The sequence below is a fragment of the Phasianus colchicus genome, chromosome 14 (genome assembly GCF_987193195.1).
Source record: "Phasianus colchicus chromosome 14, bPhaCol1.hap1.1, whole genome shotgun sequence".
Lineage (NCBI taxonomy): Eukaryota > Metazoa > Chordata > Aves > Galliformes > Phasianidae > Phasianus > Phasianus colchicus.
Genome location: NC_143449.1, coordinates 966906 through 989988, shown reverse-complemented (window position 1 = coordinate 989988; position 23083 = coordinate 966906). Strand labels below are relative to the sequence as shown.

At 48.7% G+C, this 23083-nt stretch overlaps 3 protein-coding genes across 5 annotated transcripts; 1 reads left to right on the top strand and 2 right to left on the bottom strand.

Annotated features, from left to right (window-relative positions):
* Nucleotides 1-479: 479 nt before the first annotated feature.
* LOC149915959 (SUN domain-containing protein 3-like) lies at nt 480-7479 on the bottom strand. Of its 2 annotated transcripts, XM_090150119.1 has the most exons (10): nt 5206-7479; nt 4808-4869; nt 4604-4650; nt 4122-4165; nt 3759-3897; nt 3058-3142; nt 2420-2532; nt 1884-2051; nt 1409-1498; nt 480-980 (listed from the first exon to the last, which is right to left on the bottom strand). In XM_090150119.1, the coding sequence occupies exons 1-10, from the start codon at nt 5223-5225 to the stop codon at nt 873-875; spliced, it is 876 nt and encodes a 291-aa protein (XP_090006245.1). In that variant the 5' UTR covers nt 5226-7479; the 3' UTR covers nt 480-872. The 2 variants fall into 2 exon arrangements, with proteins under 2 accessions (XP_090006245.1, XP_090006244.1); XM_090150118.1 differs by lacking the exon at nt 480-980 and having other exon boundaries at nt 989-1498.
* Nucleotides 7480-7489: 10 nt separating this feature from the next.
* LOC116244332 (uncharacterized) lies at nt 7490-17355 on the bottom strand. Of its 2 annotated transcripts, none has more exons than XM_090150121.1 (8): nt 17278-17355; nt 9727-9783; nt 9445-9501; nt 9252-9311; nt 9087-9151; nt 8788-8863; nt 8567-8613; nt 7490-8380 (listed from the first exon to the last, which is right to left on the bottom strand). In XM_090150121.1, exons 2-8 carry the CDS (start codon nt 9730-9732, stop codon nt 8179-8181), a joined length of 513 nt encoding a protein of 170 aa, XP_090006247.1. In that variant the 5' UTR covers nt 9733-9783; nt 17278-17355; the 3' UTR covers nt 7490-8178. The 2 variants fall into 2 exon arrangements, with proteins under 2 accessions (XP_090006247.1, XP_090006246.1); XM_090150120.1 differs by lacking the exon at nt 17278-17355 and adding an exon at nt 9945-12730.
* On the top strand, nt 12730-19339 carry LOC149915958 (sex comb on midleg-like protein 2). Its single transcript, XM_090150122.1, has 4 exons — nt 12730-14360; nt 16415-16470; nt 17265-17400; nt 19128-19339. The coding sequence occupies exons 2-4, from the start codon at nt 16456-16458 to the stop codon at nt 19337-19339; spliced, it is 363 nt and encodes a 120-aa protein (XP_090006248.1). The 5' UTR covers nt 12730-14360; nt 16415-16455.
* Nucleotides 19340-23083: the final 3744 nt, after the last annotated feature.

Below are 23083 nucleotides of genomic sequence, written 5' to 3'. Positions count from 1 at the left end.
ATGGTGGACTGAGGGGGGGTAATGGTAGGGGGGAAGAGGATCAGACTATGGGAATGGGGGGAGGGGGGAGGGGGAGGGGCGGGAATTACCTTGGGGTAAGAATGAGGGGACTCGATGGCGGGGAAGAGAGGACCCTGGTGGACAGAATGAGGAATTTAATGGAGGGGAGGGCAGGGGGGCAGATGGATAGAAGACTCTAGGAGTCAGAATAGAGACTGAGAGGGGTACTGGGGGGAGAAGATAGGAATGGGGGAATAGGAGGAGTGGAACAGGATGGGGGTGGGGAAGGGACCTGGGGGGTAAGAATGAGGTACTTAGTGTGGGGGGGCACTCGGGGTGGGTCGAAAAGGACTGGGGGAACTGGAGTGGGGGGGGGCTCTAAAGGTCAGGTGGGAGGGGGACGGAGAGAAGAGTTTGACCCTGGGGATCAGAAAGAGGGACTGGGGGGGGGGGGGGGGGGTTATGGCCAAACCGTGGAGGGGGACGAGGCAGTGATGTACCCCGGACTGGAGGGGGGCACAGCGCATCTCCCCACACCAAGCAGAGGTCCCGAGCACCACAGTGGCCCCACGGCACCAACGCAGAATGGCTTTCACCCAGGTACCCCCCCGAACACCCACTAGTAGAAGCCGAGGCGGCGTTCGGAGCCCCGGGGCTGCCCTGCGGTGTTGGAGCAGCACGAGGCCCACACCACTTCCGCATAGCCGCCTACTCCTCGCGGCGCGGGGTGATGACATCACAGAGCTCCGAGGCGCTCGCCCAACTCAGCCCTGCAGCCTCAACGCACTGCTCCAGTAATCATCCTCAACGCGGGCAGAAAGTAATCAACATTTTATTTTAATTATTCCCTTCTAACAAATCTCTGCTGTCTTTTATGAATTCCCATGAATTTCTACTCGGTACACGCAGGTGTATTCTGCGTTTCCCCAGTTGCTCCGCACCTCCAATTTCACACGGCCGAAGGCTTTGCAAGGCTCCTCCTGCCAACACAAAGAGGAGACGCTTCATTACGCACGTGGGAAGAACCACAGCACATCTGCACAGCTCCCTTTGCCAGCTCCGAACCGTGGCTTGCTCCACTCCCTGGGCTGGTGGGACACCGGGATGGTGCTGCTGATGGGGGAAGGCAGCTGCCCTCCTCCCACCCACCAGCAATCGTCCCTCTACACCTGCAGGGGGATGGACAGTTTCCCTCCCACACCGCCTTCCCACTGCTGCTCTCTCTGCTCTAGCAGGAAGAGAAAGTGCTTCCAAGGGTGGGACGGCCGCCTCGTCTGTTTTCCCCGCAGGAGTCAGCCACGTTGGAGAGCGCAGCAGGGCCTGACTGATCAGGCAAACCCTTTCGTCCCAGGACTTGCAGGCAGCCTGGCCTTCCTCCTTGGTGGCCTGCTGCATGCACTTGCCATACCTGCTGCACGTGGAAGGTCTGGGCGATCTCTCTGTCCACGTTGTAAACGAATAACCCCAGGAGAGTTTCACCTTCAGCCTCATCCACTCCCTCAAAGACAAGAGATGATGGTGGTCACACTTAGGCAGGCCGTGTGAAAAAGAACATGCTGAGGCCAAAGGCAGGAGTCCTTCCCCCCTCCCTCGGCTCTGGCAGGATTGGAGCACAAAGGAGGGTGAACCTGAGTCAGGGCACGTGGAGCAATTGCTCCCAGCTGCTCAGCCACAAAGACCAGCAGAGGCCTCTGGAGACATGTAACCACCCCAAGGGTCTCCATGCCCTTGGTCAGGATGTCGCACTCCTCAGCAGGCCACCACAGCTTTCTGGGAGCTCCTGCTGCTGTGGGGTCTTATGGGGCTCTTTGGGGGCTCTGTGGGGTTCTATGGCAAAACTTTTGCCTGGGGCCCTCCAGAAGAAGCAGCAGGCAGAAACTTACCAAGACAGCAAACTCTTTGGGGGCACTGCTGACTTCACCAGAGGGAGAGACTGCCTTGGAGATGTGCCAGATGGTGAAAGCCGTGGGCTGGATTTTCTCCGGCAGCTGGATGACCACGTGGCCCCAAGATCCTTGGAAAGCCCAACAGTTGCCAGGAGAAATATCAGGCTGAAATGAAAGACATGTCTGTCAGTGGTGAGCAAAGAGCTGCCAGAGCTGGCTGCTGGGCAAGAGCTTGCCTTCTCTGTGGGCTGCTGTTCTCTTTGTAATGGAATGCTAGTCAAGGGACAGGAGGGGAATATGCAAAGGTTTGGACAACAGCTCTGGAGTCAGTCGCCTTTCTCTGCTTGCCCAGAGCCAGCAGGGCAGCCCTCCCAGCATTTGTCATCCCATCACCTTCCCAACACTGCTGTCAGTAATGTGGGGAAGAGTGTGGGCTGAGCAGTACAGCTGGGCCAAAGGAAATTGCTGCACACTTGCTCCTGCAGCCAGAAGGCAAGGCAGTGAACCCACAGTCACCATTTTTCCTTCCATACCTGCAAGAGTGTCTCAGGAGGCTTTGCGGTGGAAAAGAGTGGAGAAAGCCAGTGGTTCTTCCAGCCTTTCCCACCATAACTCTTGGATGTCCTCTCTGCATCAACAGTGGCACCTGAAATAAAGATGAAGAGATGTGTACTAGGACAGCCCAGAGATGAGCTGAAAGAGAAGGAGTGAGTGCTTGTTCCCTGAAGTTCTTGGCAGGGCCCTGGGGTGCAAAATCCCTCCCACTGTTGAACTGTTGAGTTCCAGCCTGAGCCACTGATTGAGCACCTGGGAAAGGAGCCAGTCAGCCCTAGGAGCATGGGTGAAGGCTTTTTAAATTCTCAGAGGGGAGATTTAGATGGGATGTCAGGAGTGGGCAGTGGGGCCCTGCAATGTGCCACCCAGAGAAGCCATGGATGCCCCATTCCTGGAGGCGCTGGAGACCAGGTTGGATGGGGCCCTGAGCACCCTGATGGAAATGGTGGCAGCCTTGTCAACGGCAGGGAGTTGGACTGCAATGGTCTGTAAGGTCCCTTCAGACCGCAGCCATTCTAAAGCTCTATGAGATAACTCTGACAGAAAGCAGAGCTTGGCAGGTTTTGGGGAGAGCTAGACACAAAGCTGAGGGTAGTGAAGGTGTCTGTCTACATACCCATGGTTTCCAGAGCCCAGTTGGGCATCCAGACGCCATTTTCCATGATTTTCTGAATGGCGTGCTGTGTCAACTGCAGAATTTCCTGCAGGCAACAAATAGGGAATGGAGAGACAGCAGTGAGCAGAAACACAGGAGATCAGTGTGAGCAGGGAGTCCTATCCAAGAGCTAGGGGAAAGCTCCATGTCTTTCCAGAAATCTGGCAGGATCTTACAGAAAGTGTGCCCCGATGAGCCACTGGACTCCAGAGACACAGCAAAAATTGACTTTGGGCTCTGCCTGACCCCCTTGCTGCCAGCCTTGTGCCATCTCCCAAACAGCCTGGACAGGCAATCAGATCATGCCCTGAGCCAGCCAGGCCCTGCAGTGCTGCAGTTGCAGCTGGCCTGGAGAACAGCCCTTCCAGCTAAGAAGCCTGCCCTGCAAGTCTCTTGGAAGGGATGATGTCCGGCCTCCAAGCAAGCTCAGCAGGTGCCCGGCTGGGGGCCAACCCAGGGGGAATTCACAGCACTGCACAGAACACCCTCATCCCAGATGCACTGTGCAGCTAGCACCAGCAGCAGCTCTCAGTGAGGGGAGCAGTGCGGCTCCAAGACACAGGAGAGGCTGAGCCTGAGAGCCAAGTGTGGGGCAGGCAGCCAGAGCACAGAGCTGTCTCTGGAAAGGGCTGAGAGGAAACAGGAGGGAGCAGCACCATTACCTCTCTCTTCAGTCCATGGATCCCATTCTCTTGGAGGACATCAAACACTGATTGGAGAATGAGGTCCTTCCTGGCCAACAGCTGTGTGGTTTTCACATTCAGCTCCTGCCTCTTCCCCTCCAGCCAAACTGGTGAGCTCCTGAAGGCAAAGGCACAGCGAGTCTTCAGCACTGTCCACCCCACAGGTCAGAGCTCCAGTGCCATGAGGTGAAGGATTCTGGGGGGTTGTGCCCTTCCTTATCTCCCAGCCCCTTTCGTTCCTTCGCTTTGCCAAGGGCTGCCTTCCACCATTGAGGCAAAGGCATGCAAAGAGCACACAGGCCACGCTACAGAGCCAAGTGCAGGGCAAGGAAGTGTTCTTACCCCAGAGACAGGAGCCCATGCACAACAGGTCCTGCTGATGCCATCTGGAAGAGAAAGGCATTCAGTGGGAGGAAGCACAAGGAGCACGGCCAGGGCTTCCAAAGGAGCTTCCCTGGCCGAATTTCCTGCTGCTTCCCAGCAGTTTGCAGAGGACTACTGCCCAAAGTCAGGCTCTTAAGCCCTCCCCGTGCTGCAGAGCATCTGCTGCTTCTCTGCTTTCCCATCCCCTCCAGACTCCCCAATGCCACAAATGGGCCAAAGGCCCCTTCTTCCCATGTGCTGCCGCCTTCAGCCCAAGCTCCGAGGTGGGCACTGGAAGATGCATCCACACCGAAGCCCATCCTGCTGCCAAGGCGATTCCCCAGCCCGGCTCAAGGGCCCACCCTCCGTTTCAACAGTGAGGAGCCCATGGCCAAACTCCCCCTGTTCCCACAGAAGCAGAAAAGCAGAGCTTTGGCCTCTGCCACACACCATGCACTGACCTGCGGGACGTCATTTCTCCAAGCCAATATCCAGAGGAAGGCTCCAGCTGTGGGGGACATCAGTCAGGAGAGACCATTAGTTTGCTCAGACTACTCTGAGCCCCGCAGCCCCATTTTCCTCCTCCAGACCCAGCGGGGACATGCCGTGTGGGACAGTCCCACTCCCCCGCTCTGCTAGGATGACTTTGGGTGAGGAACACTCACCAGAAAGGACTGCTAGAAGCAGGATGGGAGTCCTCCTTCCCCTCTCTTCGGCAACACATCGTCTAAGGGAGAGATCAGACAGTGATTATCACGGCCCAGCACTGGGACACGATCTCCTGGGATTCCTTTAGCAGACGGCTGCCACCATATTCCTCTGCCCAGCAGAGATGCGAGTCCCAGGGCCCTTTAGCAAGTGCCACAGCACCTGTGGTACACGTGAGAGTGAAGGGCTCTGCTGTGCCACAGGGGCAGCGGCCCGGCCTCTTTTGGCTCTCCTCAGAGCGGGAGCACGGCTGTGCCCATGGAAGGGGATTTGGGGCTGCCCAGCTGGAGAAAGCCCAGCAGCATGTGGTGTTTCTGGCTTCCCCTCACCCCATTCTGGGCCCTGCTGCACCCACCTGCCTAGCTGGGCCGGCATTTTGGGACCTTGACTCTGACAGATGCAGGGAACAGCTCGCTCTTCTCACAGAACACGAGCACCTCTTCCCCACTCGCCTGCTCTGCAATCCTCACAGGACTGCACTGCTGCACACCTCTGCGGCGTGGCTAAGTAGGACAGCAGGTTCTGATGTCATAATAGCTGACAGCTGCAAAGGCCAAGTGATGCCTTCTATGACCTCACAGGGTGTGCCCAGGAGGGACAGACCCCATGGGTTTGCCCCAGCCCAAGGCTGAAATTCCCAGAAACACCTCTGAGCCCAGAGAGGAACTTTGTTGGATGCACCGGCAAGGATGTCTGTGCCATTGCACAGCTGCTCCAGTCCTGGGCATGGACAGGTTGTGTGCTTCTAGCGGGGGCTGTGAAAGTTACGGAATCATAGAATGGACTGGGTTGAAAAGGACCACAATGATCATCCATTTCCAACCCCCAGATATGTGCAGGGTTGCCAAGCACCAGAGCAGGCTGCCCAGAACCACATCCAGCCTGGCCCTGAATGCCTCCAGGGACAGGGCAACCACAACCTCCTTGGGCAACCTGTTCTAGTATGTCACCATCCTCTGAGTGAAAAACTTCCTCCTAATGTCTAACCTAAATCTCTCACTAATCCATGTCCCTCAACACAACATCACAGCATTCCCTGAACACATTTGGGTGGGACTCCACCACTCCCAGTGCAGCCCATTGCAGTGTCTGACCACTCTTTTGGAGCAGTAATATTTCCTAACATCCAGCCTGAATCTCCCCTCGTGCAACTTGAGGTCATTCCCTCTCATCCTGTCACTGTTACATGAGAGAAGAGTTCACCACAGCCTCCCTTCAGGAGTATTGCAGGAGAGGAATAAGGTCTCCCCTGAGACCTTTTTGTAGCAAAAGGCCCAGAACTGAACACAGCACTCAAGCTGCTGCCTCACCAGAGCTGAGTACAGAGGGACAATCACTTCCCTGCTCTGCTGGCAGCACCATTTCTGATACATGCGGCCAGGATGCCATTGGTCTTCTTGGCCACTCGCGCACATTGCTGGCTCGTGTTCAACTGAGTGTCAACCAGTAACCCCAGGTCCATTTTCTCTACACTGACTTCTAGCTGCTCTGCCCCATGCCCATATCGTTGCCTGGGGTTGTTGTGGCCAAAGTGCATCACCAGGCACTTAGTCTTGTTGAACTCAATCCCATTGCCTTCAGCTCGGTAATCTCCCCATCCAGATCCCTCTGCAGGGCCTTGCTATTCCCCAGCAGGTTGACACATCCCCCAACTTGGTGTCATCTGGTGACTGTTCACCAGCTGGATGGAACTCCATTCACTGCCACTCTCTGGGCCCAGCCCTCAGCCAGCTCCTTACCCAGCACAGAGTGCACCTATCCATGCCATGGACTGCAGCTTCCCCAGAAGAATAACATGGGAGACAGTGTGGAAGGCTTTACTGAAATCAAGGCAGACCACACTAACAGCCTTTCCCTCATCCACCAGGCAGGTCACTTGATCAGAAGGAGATCAGATAGGTCAGGCAGGACCTGTCCTTCATAAACCCATCAAACGTGCCACATGATCTCCTTCAAGAAATCTGCTCCATAACCTTCCCTGGCACTGAGCTCAGGCTGACAGGCTGTAGTTCCCCGAATCCTCCTTATGACCCTTCTTGTAGATGGGAGTCATGCTGGCAAGTCTGCAGTCTTCCAGGACCTCTCCAGTTGATGAGGAAGGCTGACAGATGATGAAAAGCAGCTTGGCTTTTCATCTCCACCAGCTCCCCCAGCACTCTTCGATGGATCTCATCCGGCCCCATAGACTTGTGGCAGTCCAGGTGGAACAGTAGGACTCTGTTTCCTCCTGAACTGTGGGGGTTTATTCCACTCCTCATCTGAGACTTCCAGGTCAGAGAGCAGAGAATCTGAAAAGAACTTTTTTGTCACCCTTTTCACTTCACATATATCCCTTGCTCACTGCAGTCTTCTTTTCCCTGATGAAGCTGCTCTCCCCATAAACTGTTGGCAGGGGCCTAAAGCCACAGCCACTCGGCCTGGGGTTAGGATTTTGTGAAAAGGGTGCACCATTTGGCATTGGAGTGCACCTTTTTGCTAAATAGGTTTAATTTGGGACCTTGGATTCAGGCTTTTGCTAAAGGGGTTCACCTTTTTGTTCTTGGGGTCATGCTGTTTGCTGAAGGACTGCACCATTTGGCCTTGGGGTTCTGCTTTTAGTTTTCATTTCTCCCATTTTCCATTTCTATCCCTCTCCAGGGCTCCCTAGCAGAGATACTTTTTCTTTGCTGCAGCCTTCATGGACAAGCTCCACTGAGCAGAAGAGATCTGTGCAGACACAGCAGCAGATGTCTGTATGCAGATGGACACTGCTCATCCCATTTCTCTTTCCACTCGGTCTCATCCCACTCAGTGTGGGATGGGTGAATCTTTTTCCACCTCCTGAGTTGCACCTCCCCTGGTCACTGCAATGGAGTCATCCAAACTCAGAGGAATAATATATATCCATTTATTGAGAGCTTTCTTAACAGCCAGCAACAACCAGTTGTTGTAATATTGGCCAGTGGACTAATTGCAATGAATAAGTGTTAGAGGTAAATAATTGTAGGCAATGGCTGCTACAAAGAGTCAAAGAATAAAAGATGACAAGGAGAAAATATAGAAAATGGGGAAAGAGGGACGGACAAGCAAGGCGGTTCAGCGCTCATAGATCCAGCCATGTTCTGGTGTCAGGTGCAGATCTTCAGTCTGATGGGTTGCCGGAGGTGGTGATGTTCAGTTGACAATGACTCACAACGACAGTAGAAACTTATAAGTCCAAAGCAGTGGCACTCAGCCGCCTGCCAGCACTGCCCAACAGCACAGGAGAGGCCCCTTCCATGGGGACAGACCCCTCTCCCCATACCCCACCACACAGCCCCGAGCTGGGAGAGGTTACTGAGCAGGGCAGTCAGATGGGCAGCAGCCCATCACAGACCACGCGCAGGGTACTGCTTGTGAAGTACGCCAGGGAAGCGTACGCTGCCTGGGGCAGCACACGAGGCAGGAGCCAATAGAAGAGCTCCTGGTCATAGTGCTGGGCGTACAGTACTGCAGAGCCCAGCACAACAACAAGGAGCAGCTGGAGGCAAACCAAGATGGGGCAGATTGTCCTGTGGAGCAAAAGAGAAAGGGGGCCGGGAATGAGGCGTCCCCACCCCACAGCAGCACAGCCCCACACAGTGCCAAAGGGGCCATTTGGGAGCCCCGCCAGCTGCAGTGGGGGTCTAAGCCATCAGCCCACTGCTGGGAGCCCAGCTGCTGGGTGGCTGGACATGGGGCAATGAGGGGACACTCACTGCATCCAGAAGGTGAGCCCTCGTCTCCTCTCCCGCTCCTTCTTCTCCTATAGGTGAACACAGGGCAGAGATGATGGTCAGGCCTTGCTGGACAGCCAGGGCTCATGCAGGACACTGGGAGCCCGGCAGTGCAGCAGCACAGCCCCAGTGCTGCAGGGAGCCCCGTCCCTAGGGAGACCCTTGTTGGATGGGGTGAGGGTGCGGTGGACTCTGCCCCTTACCATCTGTGTCTCCACCAGCTCCAGCAGCACAGCCCCAGGCACGTGGGCTACCTCCAGCTCCATCTGATGCTGCTGCCTGTAGGGCACAAGGCTTGGTTGGAGGGTGCTGGCCTCTGTCACCGCGGGGGCTCCCCAGCAGTGTGTGCCCACCCCAGGGCTGGGATGGGGCTGCTCTGTCATGCCACGTGCCAAACAGAACCCGAGCCCCAAGTCCAGCAGCACTGCAACCCCATTGCTGCCCTGGGTCCTACAGAGACCCCCGGGTGCAGGCGTGGGCTGCAGGGCCCAGTCCCACTCACCAGGCACTCTCCAGCTCCAGCTCCTCCCGCTCCTCTTGCAGGCACTGTTTTTCCTGGCACAGCATCTGGCAGACAAAAGTGTGAGTGCCCATGCCCGCTGTAGCCCTCCTCCAGGTCCCCAACCTAGGGGTGGGCAGCCCCGATCCCCACGCCCCTCCACACTACCTCTATCTCCTCCATCTCAGCCCGCAGCTGCTTTTCCAGCTGGGCGATGAGCTGCTTCTCCTGCAAAGCAATGGCTGTGCCATGTGGGGCAGCTGTGCTGGAACCCATGGACCCGAGGGACTGGGACCGAGGCCCGCAGAGCCAGAGCCATGAGGACACTGAGCTCTAAGGACGAGCCCCCACTCCACCCTACCTGCTCCAGCTCCTCTTTCCTGGCTGCAATTCTTTCACCCCGTGTTTGCTGGGATTCCTGCAGGAAAGGAGAAGAGGAGCAGCCATCAGGGCATCCCTCTAAGCTCCATCTGACAGCAGCTCCGTGCTGACGTCCCCTCCTGCCTCCTCCATTGGGGCAACCGGCACCCGCAGGGCTGCAGCTGCAGACCCACCTGAGGGGATTTCTCCCACCCCACGCCCCACAGCAACACTGCTGTGCCTGCATACCCACACCGGCTCCTGTGCTGCTGCATCTGCTCACCTTCATCAGCGATTCCTTGGCCGTGGCTCTGTGGTTCTCCACGACCCGCTCATGAGCCTGTGGGAGGAGAGAGGAGCGGTGTTGGCACCGAGGCTCTGCCGGCAGCTCTGCATCCCACTGGAGGTGCCCGGCCCTCTGCTGCCATGCTACGGGCAGGGTGCCCTCCAGCCAGCAGCTCGTCCCTCCAGCCCTTCTGTGCCTGCCCACCCAGAGCTCACCTGCATCAGCTCCTGCAGCAGCTTCACGCGCTGCAGCGCTGTTAATTTTCCGCTGGCAAACTGGGCCCGCATTGCTGTACCACTTGCACAGCTGCTCGCAGGACCTGCACCACCCGCAGAATGGGGCCGGCAGGTTCAGCGCTGACCCACTGCCCCTGCCCCGCCCTGGGGCCTCTGTGAGGTTAGCACGGTATTGTGACGTCACCAGCACAGGAGGGTCCTTGAAGATCATAGAGCCCTAGCATGCTTTGTGTTCAAAGGGTCCTTGAAGATCATTAAAAACCACAGAATGGACATGTCGGAAAAGTCCTTGAAGATCATAGAACTATAGGATGGTTTGTGTTTGAAGAGTCCTTAAAGATCATTAAGAACCACAGAATGGCTTGGTTTGGGATGGCCTGCAGTGGGAGTTCCTTGATGATCAAAGAACCATAGATTGGTTTGTGTTGGAAGGATCGTGGAAGATCATAGAACCATCGGATGGCATGGGTTGGAATGCTCCTTAGTGATCATTGAACTACAGAATGGTTTGTGTCGTATGGGTCCTTGAAGATCACAGAACTATAGGATGGTTTATGTTGGAAGAGTCCTTGAAGATCTTAAGAAGTACAGAATGGCTTGGTTTGGAAGGGTCCTTGAGGATCAAAGAACTATAGGATGGTTCTTTGAAACAGCTGTGAAGGATCTGTGAGCAAATCCGTCGTCAGTAGTTGGTGCTGAGGGAAGGCCAGAGGTCTGACCTTTCCTCCAATGACTTCAGTGTGAAATTGGAAAGACAGTGCTCACACCTGGTTTGTTATATCTGCCAGGACATCTGTTCCCTCTGATGGGATTTCTGGAATCAGTTTAGAATTGACGTCCTCTTGTTGAAGATAAGATGGCAAAACAGATGCCTCAACTCGACATAACATCAGTGGGAGCTGGTTTGGGCAGCCCCCCTTAAAAGGTTGGAAATTTACAGCGAGGATGACTATTAGCCCTCATCCCACAACCATCAGAGATGTTAATTATTTCTTGGAATTTCTGCCCATGTCCTTGGAATGTAATTAATATGTATATGCTATGCCTATAAATCTGTATTCACTGCTTCTCTGGGTGTGCATGTTGGTGGAGCGATCACCATGCACCCAGCTCTGTAATAAAGGGAATACCTGCTTGATACGACCCATTGGCGTGTCCCATTCTTGAGTTGGTTTTCTTGGCTGCACCATGGCCTAAGAGAATAAGCTTGTTGGACTAGACACCGTTCAGCTTTCAAACCCCATTATTTTAAATGAGATACCATGATCCAAAAAGCTGAGTTGCTGAGCTTCTTTTGACTCAACTGGCTCATAGCTATGGTGAGATATTTCTTTTATTGCATTTTAAATGGAAACCACAAGGAGTTGGATGGCCTACTGCTTTTCTTCTCCAGTGCCAGAGCAGTCCAGCCATCCCAGCACCGCTAAAAGTTACCCATACAGCCCAGTGCTGTGGAAGACGGTTCTGCCCAACACCATGACTGAACTCAGCTGAAAGGCACTCTGCCCCACCCTGGCATGAAAAGCAGGAAAAGTGTGGCGAGGCATGCAGAGGGGGCAGGAATGGAGGGGTTGATCCAGATGTTTGCATGTTCCCTTCAATAGCCCAGGCCAAGCTTGCTGAGCTGCTGCTCCTTTGTGCTGGGGGAGAACAGTGCAGGTGCAATGAGCTGGCCATGCACAGCATGCCCTTTACTTGCTTTTTGCCTCTCCATCTTCCATGGGCAAACAGCATCTCAAATCTTTCCTTGCTCAAAAGCCACTCAGCTAAAAAATAACTGGCAAGCTTGCTTTTAGAATTCCTTTCTCTATATGGCCTGATGCTGTAAAGCACGAGCTCTCCTAGCAATGACCTGCCTCTGACATGCTCAGCCTGCAGGGAAAAATTATTCCTCTGTGTCTTCAGGCTTTGCTCATATTCTCAGGTGCAAGAGTCAGTCCAGAGCTCAGCTCAGCTTTACCTACAACTGAAATCCAGTCTCTGCCAGCCATGTTTTTCTCTCTCCTGAAACACCAACCTGCTATAAGAAGCAACTTTTTGAAAGCTGCATAATTGCACAAAAACTGGGACATAAGAACAGATTTGCAGATCAGGCATACATTTCAGGGAGGCACCAGACAAGTGGAGACAGCGGAAGGCACTGGCAAGTCTAAGCTTTGTTCAGAGCTTGGATGTAAGATCTAATGTCAACTTTTCCCATGCAGGTTAGCTACGGCGATGATAAATCATGGCCAAAGGAAGCTTCCTTGCACTAGAACACAAAATCCAAGAGATCAGAAGCTGCAGAGATATAGATTCATCTCAGCCCAGAAATCCTTCCGTTCAGCTCACAGGCAGAAGGTGGTGGGGCTCTCATGTCGCTCTGCTCCCAGGCTGGGTCCACAATATAGTGAGGAGACTTACTGGCATGATTTGCATTTCTCCTTTGCCTACCGGCAAGCATGCCCACTTCAGGGCACATCTCATCCCACTATCAGTCCTTGTAAGAAACACTATGGCAAATCCGCCTGCATTAAACACAGTCCTTCCTTCCATTGAGCAACAAAGAAACCACTCTGCCCTTGCTTCTGACCCTTGTCCCTGTCTCTGCCTGCCCTCAGAGTACAGCCATCTTCTCTTGCAAAAGGAAAAGAAAAGAAAAGAAAAGAAAAGAAAAGAAAAGAAAAGAAAAGAAAAGAAAAGAAAAGAAAAGAAAAGAAAAGAAAAGAAAAGAAAAGAAAAGAAAAGAAAAGAAAGGAAAAGAAAGGAAAAGAAAGGAAAAGAAAGGAAAAGAAAGGAAAAGAAAGGAAAAGAAAGGAAAAGAAAGGAAAAGAAAGGAAAAGAAAGGAAAAGAAAGGAAAAGAAAGGAAAAGAAAGGAAAAGAAAAGAAAAGAAAAGAAAAGAAAAGAAAAGAAAAGAAAAGAAAAGAAAAGAAAAGAAAAGAAAAGAAAAGAAAAGAAAAGAAAGGAAAAGAAAGGAAAAGAAAGGAAAAGAAAGGAGAAGAAAGGAGAAGAAAGGAGAAGAAAGGAGAAGAAAAGAAAGGAGAAGAAAAGAAAGGAGAAGAAAAGAAAGGAGAAGAAAAGAAAAGAAAGGAGAAGAGAAGAGAAGAGAAGAGAAGAGAAGAGAAGAGAAGAGAAGAGAAGAGAAGAGAAGAGAAGAGAAGAGAAGAGAAGAGAAGAGAAGAAGAGAAAAAGTAGAGGGACAACTGGGACTCTTCCTTCCAAGACCCCTTGGCTCTGAGAGACTACATTCCTTGGAGCCTTGGGATCTCCAGTTCCTCATTTTCCAATGTCACACTCTCTTCTGGGGGCACACACAGCACACTAAAGCCCAGGATTTGGCAGCTTTTGAAAGGCGTAGCTATGTGTGAGGCTGGGCCTGGGCCAAGAGAAGACTGTTTCTTTCCAACTCGCTGCTCCTTTAGATCCCTGGTGGGAAGAGAAGGGGTTTTTGGGAGACACTGACATAGCTTAGGAGCAAAGCAATGAAGCTGGGCTACTTGTAGGTAAGGGATAAAGAGAGGCAGAGAAATGGCTGACTCCCCTCAGTTTTCTGACCTGAAGCCACCCCTGGGGTATGCATGTGGGAAAAGAACTGCCCTATTTTTTGAGAAGAGTCCCTCTTGTACAAAAATCCATCAGTTGTCAGACCACATGGAAAGAGATGGAGGAAAATACATTAAAGGTCTTGCACTGTTCTGGTCATTGGTGCACTGAACAAGATCTGTCAGCCTCACAGGGAAGCTCTTTCTCCCTGAAACACAGGTCCCCAGGGAAACAATTGCAATTCCTCATTTAATAGAAGGATTTGCATTCTCTTCCAAACTGCGTTTTGAGTAAAAACTAGTCTTGTGTCCAAATGGATTGTTAAGGTACCATGTTGCAATTGAAAATCCAAACCCTGGCTTTAGAAGCAAATGAGAAGCCCAAGTCTGCTCCCTGACCCCCTGAAACATTGCTTCTCTCTCCCACCCTCAGTAGGCACTCAGCCGGCCATCTCTAAAAGGGTGCGGCTGTGCTCCTCCCAGACAGCTCATACCCAGCAGTGAATGTGGCACCAGGAAGGGTGGGATGGGGTTGCCAGGAGCCCCCAGTTCACAGGGCTGTCCTCTCTCCAGCCTTCAGCAGAGACCCAGCTCAGCTGGAGAGCTGTGTGTGGGAAAGGCTGTGTCACAGCCAGAGGTCTGCAAGATGTGCCTCTTCTGAGCACTGCTGTCGTGAGCATTGTTCCAAGAACAAGGTGAGGTTATTGGGAACATTTCAGAAACAAGAAGGAGAAGGCCAGAGGCCTAGAAATGTGACCCATGGAGAAGCTGCCCTGATCAGCCGAGCACTGTACATCTAGCACTGAACACTCACTCATTGAGAGCAGCTGCTTTGGACCAGCCTGGCCAGAACCAGAGCAAGCAATCTCAAGGTACGAGGGTCTTTGGGGCTTCATGTTGTGCTGCCATGCAACAGATGGCAGCGGAGGGGCAGTCTGGTGGAGTGTACCCTGAAGAACTGTGACCTTGCAATAAAGAGCAGATAGCAAAGAGTCTTGTGCTTTTGCTTAGAAATAGGCACCAAAACACACAGAATCATACAATCACCAAGGTTGGAAAAGACCTCCAAGATATCCAGTCCAACCGTCCATCAACCACCACTATTTCCCATTAAACCGTGTACCACATCAAAATGTTTCCTAAACACCCCCAGGAACGCTGACTCTGGTCCCTCCCTGGGCAACTCATCCCAGTGCCTGACCACTCTTTTGGAGAAGTTTTTCCTAACGTACAGCCTGAAACACCTCTTGTTGTTTTCAAGGTTTTTTCAATTCTTCACAAAGTTGTTCAAAATCATCTGGGAGCATGTGAACCTAATGAGGTTCAGTAAGGTCTAATGTAGGGTGTTGCAGCTGGGTCGGGGCAATTCCAGATATACCTACAGACTGGGAGAAGACATGGTGACATGGTCACCGCCATCAGCTTTGCAGCTTTACCAGATTGTAAAAATCTGCACCAGCGAGGGTGACACACTGTCACTGTCACTCTGATGAAACGCACCACTCACTGCCTCACTGTGCCCACATCCACTGTTTGGTATCCGTGAATGTCACTGGGTACCATTTTTTCATTTTACTTCTGCGGTGTGCAGGAGGTTTGATTGTGCAGCTTGACTGGCAGATCCCCAAGCACTGACTAACCAAGTGGCTTTTGCTACATGTGCACCCCAACGTCTGAATGTCTCGGCACCAATTGCTCTCAGTGTAGCTATTAGCAGGCCATTGTATTGTTTGATTTTCACAGAGGCTGTGCACAATAGCAGATGTGATATATCTACTCAAAGCCACGCTCTTTAGCCCAGGTGGTTATGAGATTGTTTTGGAAATGAGTCCCGTTTTCTGACTCAGTTCTTTCTGGGGTGCTGTGTTGCCACAGGACTTGATTTGCAAGGTCCAAGAGAGTATTTCAAGCAGTGGCATGGGGCACGGGATATGTTTCCAGCCATGCAGTGGTTGCTTCCATCACTGAAGTTTGTGGGAGTGAAGTGGGAGTTTGTGGGAGTGTGGTACAGTCCAGCTGCCAGGCCTCCCTACATTTATAGTCCAACCTGAAAGGTCAGCGCTGGCCTCAGGACCTGAAGGTACAGGTACAGCCTGAGAGGCCAACACCAGCCGTGGGGCCAAAAGCCACAAGAAGAGAGGCCAGCAGTGACCCCAGGGCCAAAAACCACAGCCTGGATGTCTAAACCAACCCTGGGGCCTGAAGCCACAGGCAGACAGGCCTGCACAGGGCCTGGGGCCTAAAGCATCATCCCCAGCCCAAGAGGACAGCACCAGCCCTGGGCCTAAAGCCACAGCCAGAGCCAGACAGGCTGGCATCGGCCCAGGGGCTTAAAGCCAGAGTCACGGCCTGAGAGGCCGGCACCAGCTCCAGGGCCTAAAGCCACAGACACAGCCAGAGAGTCCGGCACCAGCCCTGGGGCCAAAAGCCTAAGCCAGGTAGGGCAGCACTGGCCCTGGGCCCTAAAGGCACAGCTCGAGAAGCCAGAACTGGCCCTGGGGCCTGAAGCTACATCCAGAGCCAGACAGGCTGGCATCAGTCCCGAGACCTAAAGCCACAGCCCAAAGGGCCAGCACACCCCTCGGGCCTAAAGCCACTGCCAGAGGCCAGGACTGGCCCCAGGACCTGAAGCCTCAGTCAGCAAGGCTGACTGGGCACTACTGTTCTTTGGAATAGTGTGTGTATTTTGATTGCTTACTATATAATTTGTTAATGTACTATTTAGTAAATATCCTCCTTATCCATCCATTACACTTTTATTACATTGCACTTCTAAATCGAAGCTTTCCCTGGCAGCTTTTCAGATTTTTTTTTTTCTTTGCTGCAGATCAGTGTTAGATACAAACTCTGTCCACATGATTATCCGGGTCTCTGTTACCTTAACCACCTTGACTAATCTCTTATATTCCTAATTTTTTTTATTCAGGGTAGAAAATGACGATGTAATATGTTCTCGTGCAAGAATAAATGGCGAAGGAAGAGGTGAAGAATTTTTTGCCAATTAATTGCTTCTTTTATTTCCATGTATTTTCATAACACATCAGAAGTGCCTTTCTAGCATACACCTCTTTTCTAGACCCCAGCCCAAACTAAATTGCAACATTTTCTTTTTTCTCAGCTGGGAGACACTGACTGATTTCTACATCCTTGTGCTATAAAATCTGTCTGTGTGGTATATAATAGGCTGCAAATAAGGTTGGCTTGGGAAAGAAGAAAGTTTTGCAAACTCAAGTGACTCAACTATATTGGTTTATTTGATACCTTGCATAGAGCATCAGTTTCTGAAAGTGTTTATGTAAGAATTTCAACCTCTTTGAGACAAGCTGGGAGAAAATCTAGATGCTCTGTAAAGTTGACAGCTAAATCTGAATCAGAATTGGTATGACAATGTATGCACAGTCCAAATAATTTATTGGAATTGTGGTAAACCCAGGTAATGGAAGAATGTATGTGGGAAAGTAATCCAAATACCTCTTCTGTGATTCCTAAAATTTAGAAGGGTCATGAATTGATTATATATAGCTCATTGCTTTCCTGCTCCTTTTCAACTGTAAGTGGGTTCCTTTTCAAGTCATTTGTCTTCCCCTCCGTTGCTGAAGTAGCTGTAAACGCAGGCAGTTTCTGATCATCCCTTCCCAGGCTACATCATCTTTGCAGTGTGTAGTACTTCTGTAATGAGGAGCTACATGCACTCAATAGTATGATAAATGATAGTGGAAAGGTTTGGCATACTACTTAAAAAACATTAAATACTTTATTTTTTTTTCTCAAAACAGAAAAAAGTCTTACCAGAGCAACTGACTACTGCACCACCTTCTCCTCTTTCTTCTCCTGATGGGGACAGTGGCACTACGCAGATACTTAAAGATGGAATTAGTTTGTCTGGTGCAACTGCAGCAGTTATATCCACAGGTAAAAGAAAAAAAATAATGATAGTTTTAGTGTGAAATGACTTCAATTTCAAGAAAATTAGTAGTGTCTTCTTATGGAAATGTGCTGCGAACTTACTGACCTACTACGTTTTTTTAAAAAGATGTTTGTAGGTGCCAGTGTTACTTTGTAGAACTGGTATTTTGATGCCTGCATTAAAACAAGAAGTGCTGGGGCATAGAGACTTTGAACACATCTGCTAAACCTGTCAGTTTTGCTCTGTCTGAAGGAGGAAACTGTACAATTGTTTCGTTTCTGTCTCGTTCTCTGATGTATGAAATGGGATTTGATGTAGCTAAAAGCTCATATGATATTTTGCTTTCATGCACGCTTGACTTTAATAACACAAAATGGAGATTTTGTCTCTCTTCAGTGTTCTATTAAAAAAGCAAGTCCATTTAAACCAAGTAAAAGCAATCAGGGGAAATGTCTCCCTTATTTTTAAACAAGCAAACTTAAGAGAAAATGTAATGAAATGTATCTTAAAAAGCATTGGCAAAACAAAAATAAGCCACTTAATGAGCTGGCTTGTTGAGGGGCTTGTAACTCTGTAATGAAACAATTTGTAGGTTGTCAATTGAAAGCTCAGATCTTTCTAAAAAAGCCCATAACTTATGTTAAATGTCAAAAGTATCCCAAACAAAATTAAAAACTGTTTTTACAATAGAAGTTGTCAGGCTCTTCTCCATCCCAACTTCAATGATGGATGAGGGGAAAATACCTATGTGTTTCCTAGGAAAATAAACCTTTCAGCTGTTATTGAGGTCAGACAGAAGATGTCATGAAAGCTCTTTTTGCTGATTTGTATCTTTGTTTATTCTTACAAAGCAGCTTCCTCCAATTTGCAGACATCAGAGACTAAGCAGATAGGCATGAAGACACAAGATCAGTGAAGCACTTCATAGAAATGTTTCATTTTTAAAATCTATGCTTCTAACTAAGCCAGAATGGTACTACAGCTGAGAAAATGCAGCAGTCTTTTCTATTACGTATCACTTAGATTGTCTGCTTAGTCACCACAGATTTAACCTGTACTAATGTCTTTGTGCATTCCTGGTCATGTGATAGTCAAGACCAAAAAGAAGAAAGAAAAGCCCTTCAGTTACAGCTTTTCTCCATATTTTTCTGCCTTGTTGTTCCTTTTGAAAGATAGTTTTTCATTGTCTCTGTTTTCAATAGTCCTATTTGATTACTTTCATGATAAGCCTTAAACCACTTTGCACAGTTTCCAGGTAAGTACTGTTCTTTTGTTTAGCACTGAAAGTCAAACTGTAGCGTGGAAATCATACATGCATGGTTGCTGAAGATAACAGATACTGACCATTGTGCACAGACATTATTAACGCTGTGTGGGTGCTTCAGAATGGGCACCAATAGCAGGCGTATGCTATAGGGTTTGGTTTGTTGTATCGTCTCAAATCTGAGAACAAATAGGGCAGCAAGGACAACTTTTAAGAATAGATTTTTGGTAGTTTAGAGCATGTACTGGTAGTTCTTGCTTTGCTGGGACTATTGCGTGAGTAGAGATGCAGGTTGTGATAGCTTTGTACGTTAGCAGGGTACGGAAAGGCTTTAGAGGTCAGATGGGAGTGAATTTGGGACTTAAGAAACAATGCAGTTCTAGCACGTGAAACATGTCTCTATTCTGTGTGCACTAGGTGTGAAGAAAGCAGAAATATTCTGTATAAATATGGCTTGTTCTTTTTCAGTGTGTGTTTATGTCAACAAGCATGGAAATTCTGGGCCTCACCTGGATAAGAAAAAGGTTCAGGAGCTTCCAGATCACTTTGGACCAGGTCCTGTCAACGTGGTACTTCAACAAGCTGTACAAGCTTGTGTGGATTGTGCCTATCAGTCCAAAACAGTCTTTGGATTTCTGAAATCTGGCCATCATGGAGGGGAAATGATAACTGGTATGTGAAGATGTTTCTAATTTTTTTGTTTCTTCACTTGTTTGTGAACCTAGGGTAGGGAGAAAGAACTGAAGTAACCTGCAGTGAGATTCTATCACTTTTGTAACTCCTTAAGCATAGTCAAGAATGTATGTTTGTGAACTACTTTATTAAGATAGTCCTGGTGGAGTATACTTTATATCACTGGGAGTCCAGGATTTTCTGAACAGTTCTTAAATCAGAGTCTAGCAATAGCAAAGTTGAATTACATGTACACTGTACAGTTAGGTTGTTGGTAATAAGCAGAGCTTGTGCATCTCAACAGCTGCAGCTATACAAGCTATACATTTGTCAAGTAAGCTCAGTATGAGTGGAGTATCAGCTTTATTAATTCAAGTCATTCTCATAATCTTATCCATACATAATGTTTGTGTTCTTACTACCTTAACCAAGTGAGTGAAAAGTTTCCAGCTAATCTGTTTAGCTTCCAGGCAAGTGATTCCACATGTTAAATTTGCTGCTTCCTCCTTTCTCCCATTCCCTGGTCTCTTAGGTCAGTGTTCGTTCTCTTATGTCCTCTATTAAGGAATAGGTTTAGTTCTGCTACATATTAATGCCATGCCTACAGATAAATTATCCTTACATCTCAAACTGAATAGCTGCTGCTTGACATTTTTTTTTTCCTTCTAGGCTAGGAAGTCTCTGTATGGCAGTTAGCACATCAATTCATAATTCTATCACTGGCAGTAAAAAGACTTGGTGTTACTTTAATCTCCTCACATTAACACCAGGTGTGAAAGATGATTAGTGGAATACAGGTTTAATTAAATCCTGGTAAAAGATGTTGCTATCTAACAGTGTCTGTAACATAGCACCCTGACCTGCATATAGCAGAATTTCAGTAGTCCTTGCTTATGTGTCTGCACAAGTTTGTTCAAAAGATAGATGCTTCTTTTCTTCTTTGTAATAGAAGTTTACTGGAACTGTGTAAGTATGGGTTTGAAACTTATATTACTTTATTTTTTGCAAAACATATGAAATTTTATTATATTATTAATATAATAACATAGTTGTGCCTTGTTGTGCCTCATTCCAACAAGTCATTTTTTTTGGAACAAAATACACTGAGATGTGCTTTGCCAGTATTCCGATTGTTATTGTTCTAGAAGAAGCACTAAATTGTAGGCCAGTGGTGAATGTGGGCTATGATGGAATAGTTGAAAGTAATTATTTTACAAAGCAGATGTAAAAAAAAAAAAAAAAAAAAAAAAAAAGAAATCTATCTAGTTCTGATATGTTTTCATTCAAAAATCCTATAGGAACAGGAATTACTATTGTAATTACTGCTAGATTCAAAGAAGTCAGCTCAGTAGTCCTAAGCTCAAGAAGCCTGTGGGCTGCTCCTGAAGCAGAGTGCTGGAGCTCTCTCAGGTGTTACAGAGCCACAAGGCCCTTGTGGGTTTCCTGTGTTTTTTAGCTCTTGTCTTCTCATCATCTTGTTGGATAGGTTGCTGAGAGGCTCACTGAGTGATAAGTCAAATCGTAAGTCATTTTATAAAAAATTTTTGAGGGATATATTTTGAGAAGAACAAAATGTGGCTAAGGTTAATGTAACGCATTAAAACTCTTTGAAAGGGTAGATAACAGCAGGACAAGGGGAAATGGTTTTAAGCTGAAGGAGGGAAGATTTAAGTTGGATGTCAGGGGGAAGTTCTTTACAGAGAGAGTGGTGAGGTGCTGGAACAGGCTGCTCAGAGAGGCTGTGGATGCCCCGTCGCTAGAGGTGTTCAAGGCCAGATTGGATGGGGCCCTGGGCAGCCTGGTCTAGCACTGAATGTGGAGGTTGGTGGCCCTGCATTGGCAGGGGGTTGGAGATTCATGATCCTTGAGGTCCCTTCCAACCCTGGCCATTCTGTGATTCTGTGAAAACCAACTGTGCAGTTGAATAGGAAGGTAGGGTGTAGACAGTAGAATTAAATGAGAAATTGCAGAATGAAATTGTGAGAATATTTTCTTGTAGAGTTTTTGTTTGAAAGTTGTTTTTTTTTTTTTTTGTATAGTTGGTTTTTCTTTAAGACTGGCAAGAAAAACAATTGTCTGCATCAGAGATTAAGGAAAGAAATCTAAATCTTTTGTGATGAACTTTCATGGCAAGTATTGTATTTGCTATAGTAGAAAACTGCATGCTGGGACTTGGATGAAATAATCTTGCTACAATATGTGTGAATAATTAGTGGGTTCTTTTGGTTCAGCTGCCAGAGAAAATAATTGTTTTGAATGGAGTTGAATTTAGGATTTTTTCTTACTCAAAACAAAAGCACAAACCATTTTAATTTTGCTTGATGCATAAGGTTTCAATTCAAGCAAATGTAACCAAAGGGAAATTAAAGGCTTGATTAGCAAGCCCACTCATGGTGGTGGTGTCAGCCCCTTTTTTCTGCTTCTAGCTCTGAGTCTGTGTCATTTAGTGGGATGAAACAGACTGAGGTTCAGATAAACCTTCTCAAGCAGAGAATTAAATCAGTCTCTTGGGTGATTTTCTTCACTATCAGACAGACACATTTGTCTGATAGTTTAGTGCTCAGCCTTTCTCCTGGCTTGAGCTTGCTGTTTGAAACATACCTACACAATGAAAAGTAAAGAAATGAGAATGACTCTTCATCCCAAGGGCTGGGGTTGCACAAACAAGCTCCATTCCCTGTTTATTTGTCATTTGAGGTTGAGGTTGTTGCACCTCAGAAGTGCTCCTTTTAATTTTCAGCCCTAGCATTTATCTTGGAAGTAAGAAGCTTATGTTGTTCCCAGGCAGAGCAGAGAGTTGAGCCTGTAGATCTGGATCCCACTCCTTTGCTTGGAGTTCCTATGGTTGCCCTCAGATGTTTGGAGTACAAGGGAGCTGTGTTTGCACTGAATCCTGTTTTCTTTTTTTTGTGGATTTTTCTCATGGTGTGACTTGGGGCATTCAGATGGCCTCAGATGTTTCTTGCTTTATCCTCCTGACAACTCTAAGATAATATTATTCTTTTCAGTGCTTCTTTTCAAAATGAGAAATTAAGATGTGGAGAACAAGTAATTTCCCTAGGGCCATGTAAGACTACCTGTGAGGCTATTATGAAGTTATTTGAATGTTTGCTGCAGCTGATAGTGCTACCTTGAAGTAAATACCAGGAGATCAGGCTGTGCTGGGTCTCACAGCCCATTTGCTCTCCAGAACTGGTTGAGCTCCTAGCAGAAATATGCCTCCCGAGACCTTTTCCCCAAACAGGAGGTAGAGAGCCTTGTGTCTGAGCCACATGTGAATCATTAGGTTTTCATTCAAACATTGGAGTCTGGAAAAAATGTGAATGGGCCATGGAAACCCGTGGGTCCAGGATTTATCCCTGTGGTACTGACTCTTAAACTCTAGGCACCTGCACTGATCACCACACAATGAAAGCAAACGAGAGGTAGTGTGTTATTGTTGATGCTAGCTCGTGTACTTGCATTAACCCTAATCATAGGCTCACTTAACAGTATAAGTCAGTCACGCTTCTGATTTCCTAAGGAAGCATAAAATATGCTAGAGCTGGGGCGTTTTCTTTGTTTTTGCATGTAATATCTGTCTTCTTCTGTAACGCAATATGGGTATGCTTCTTATTTCAGACTTGTGAATAAAGGCTTTCTTGTAATTTTTGTGGGTTTTTTTTTTTTTTTTTGAAAATGCATCTGCCACTAACCAAATGTGATCCTTTAAAGCTCTGCTTACCATTTGGAAACTCAAAAACAGAAAGCTG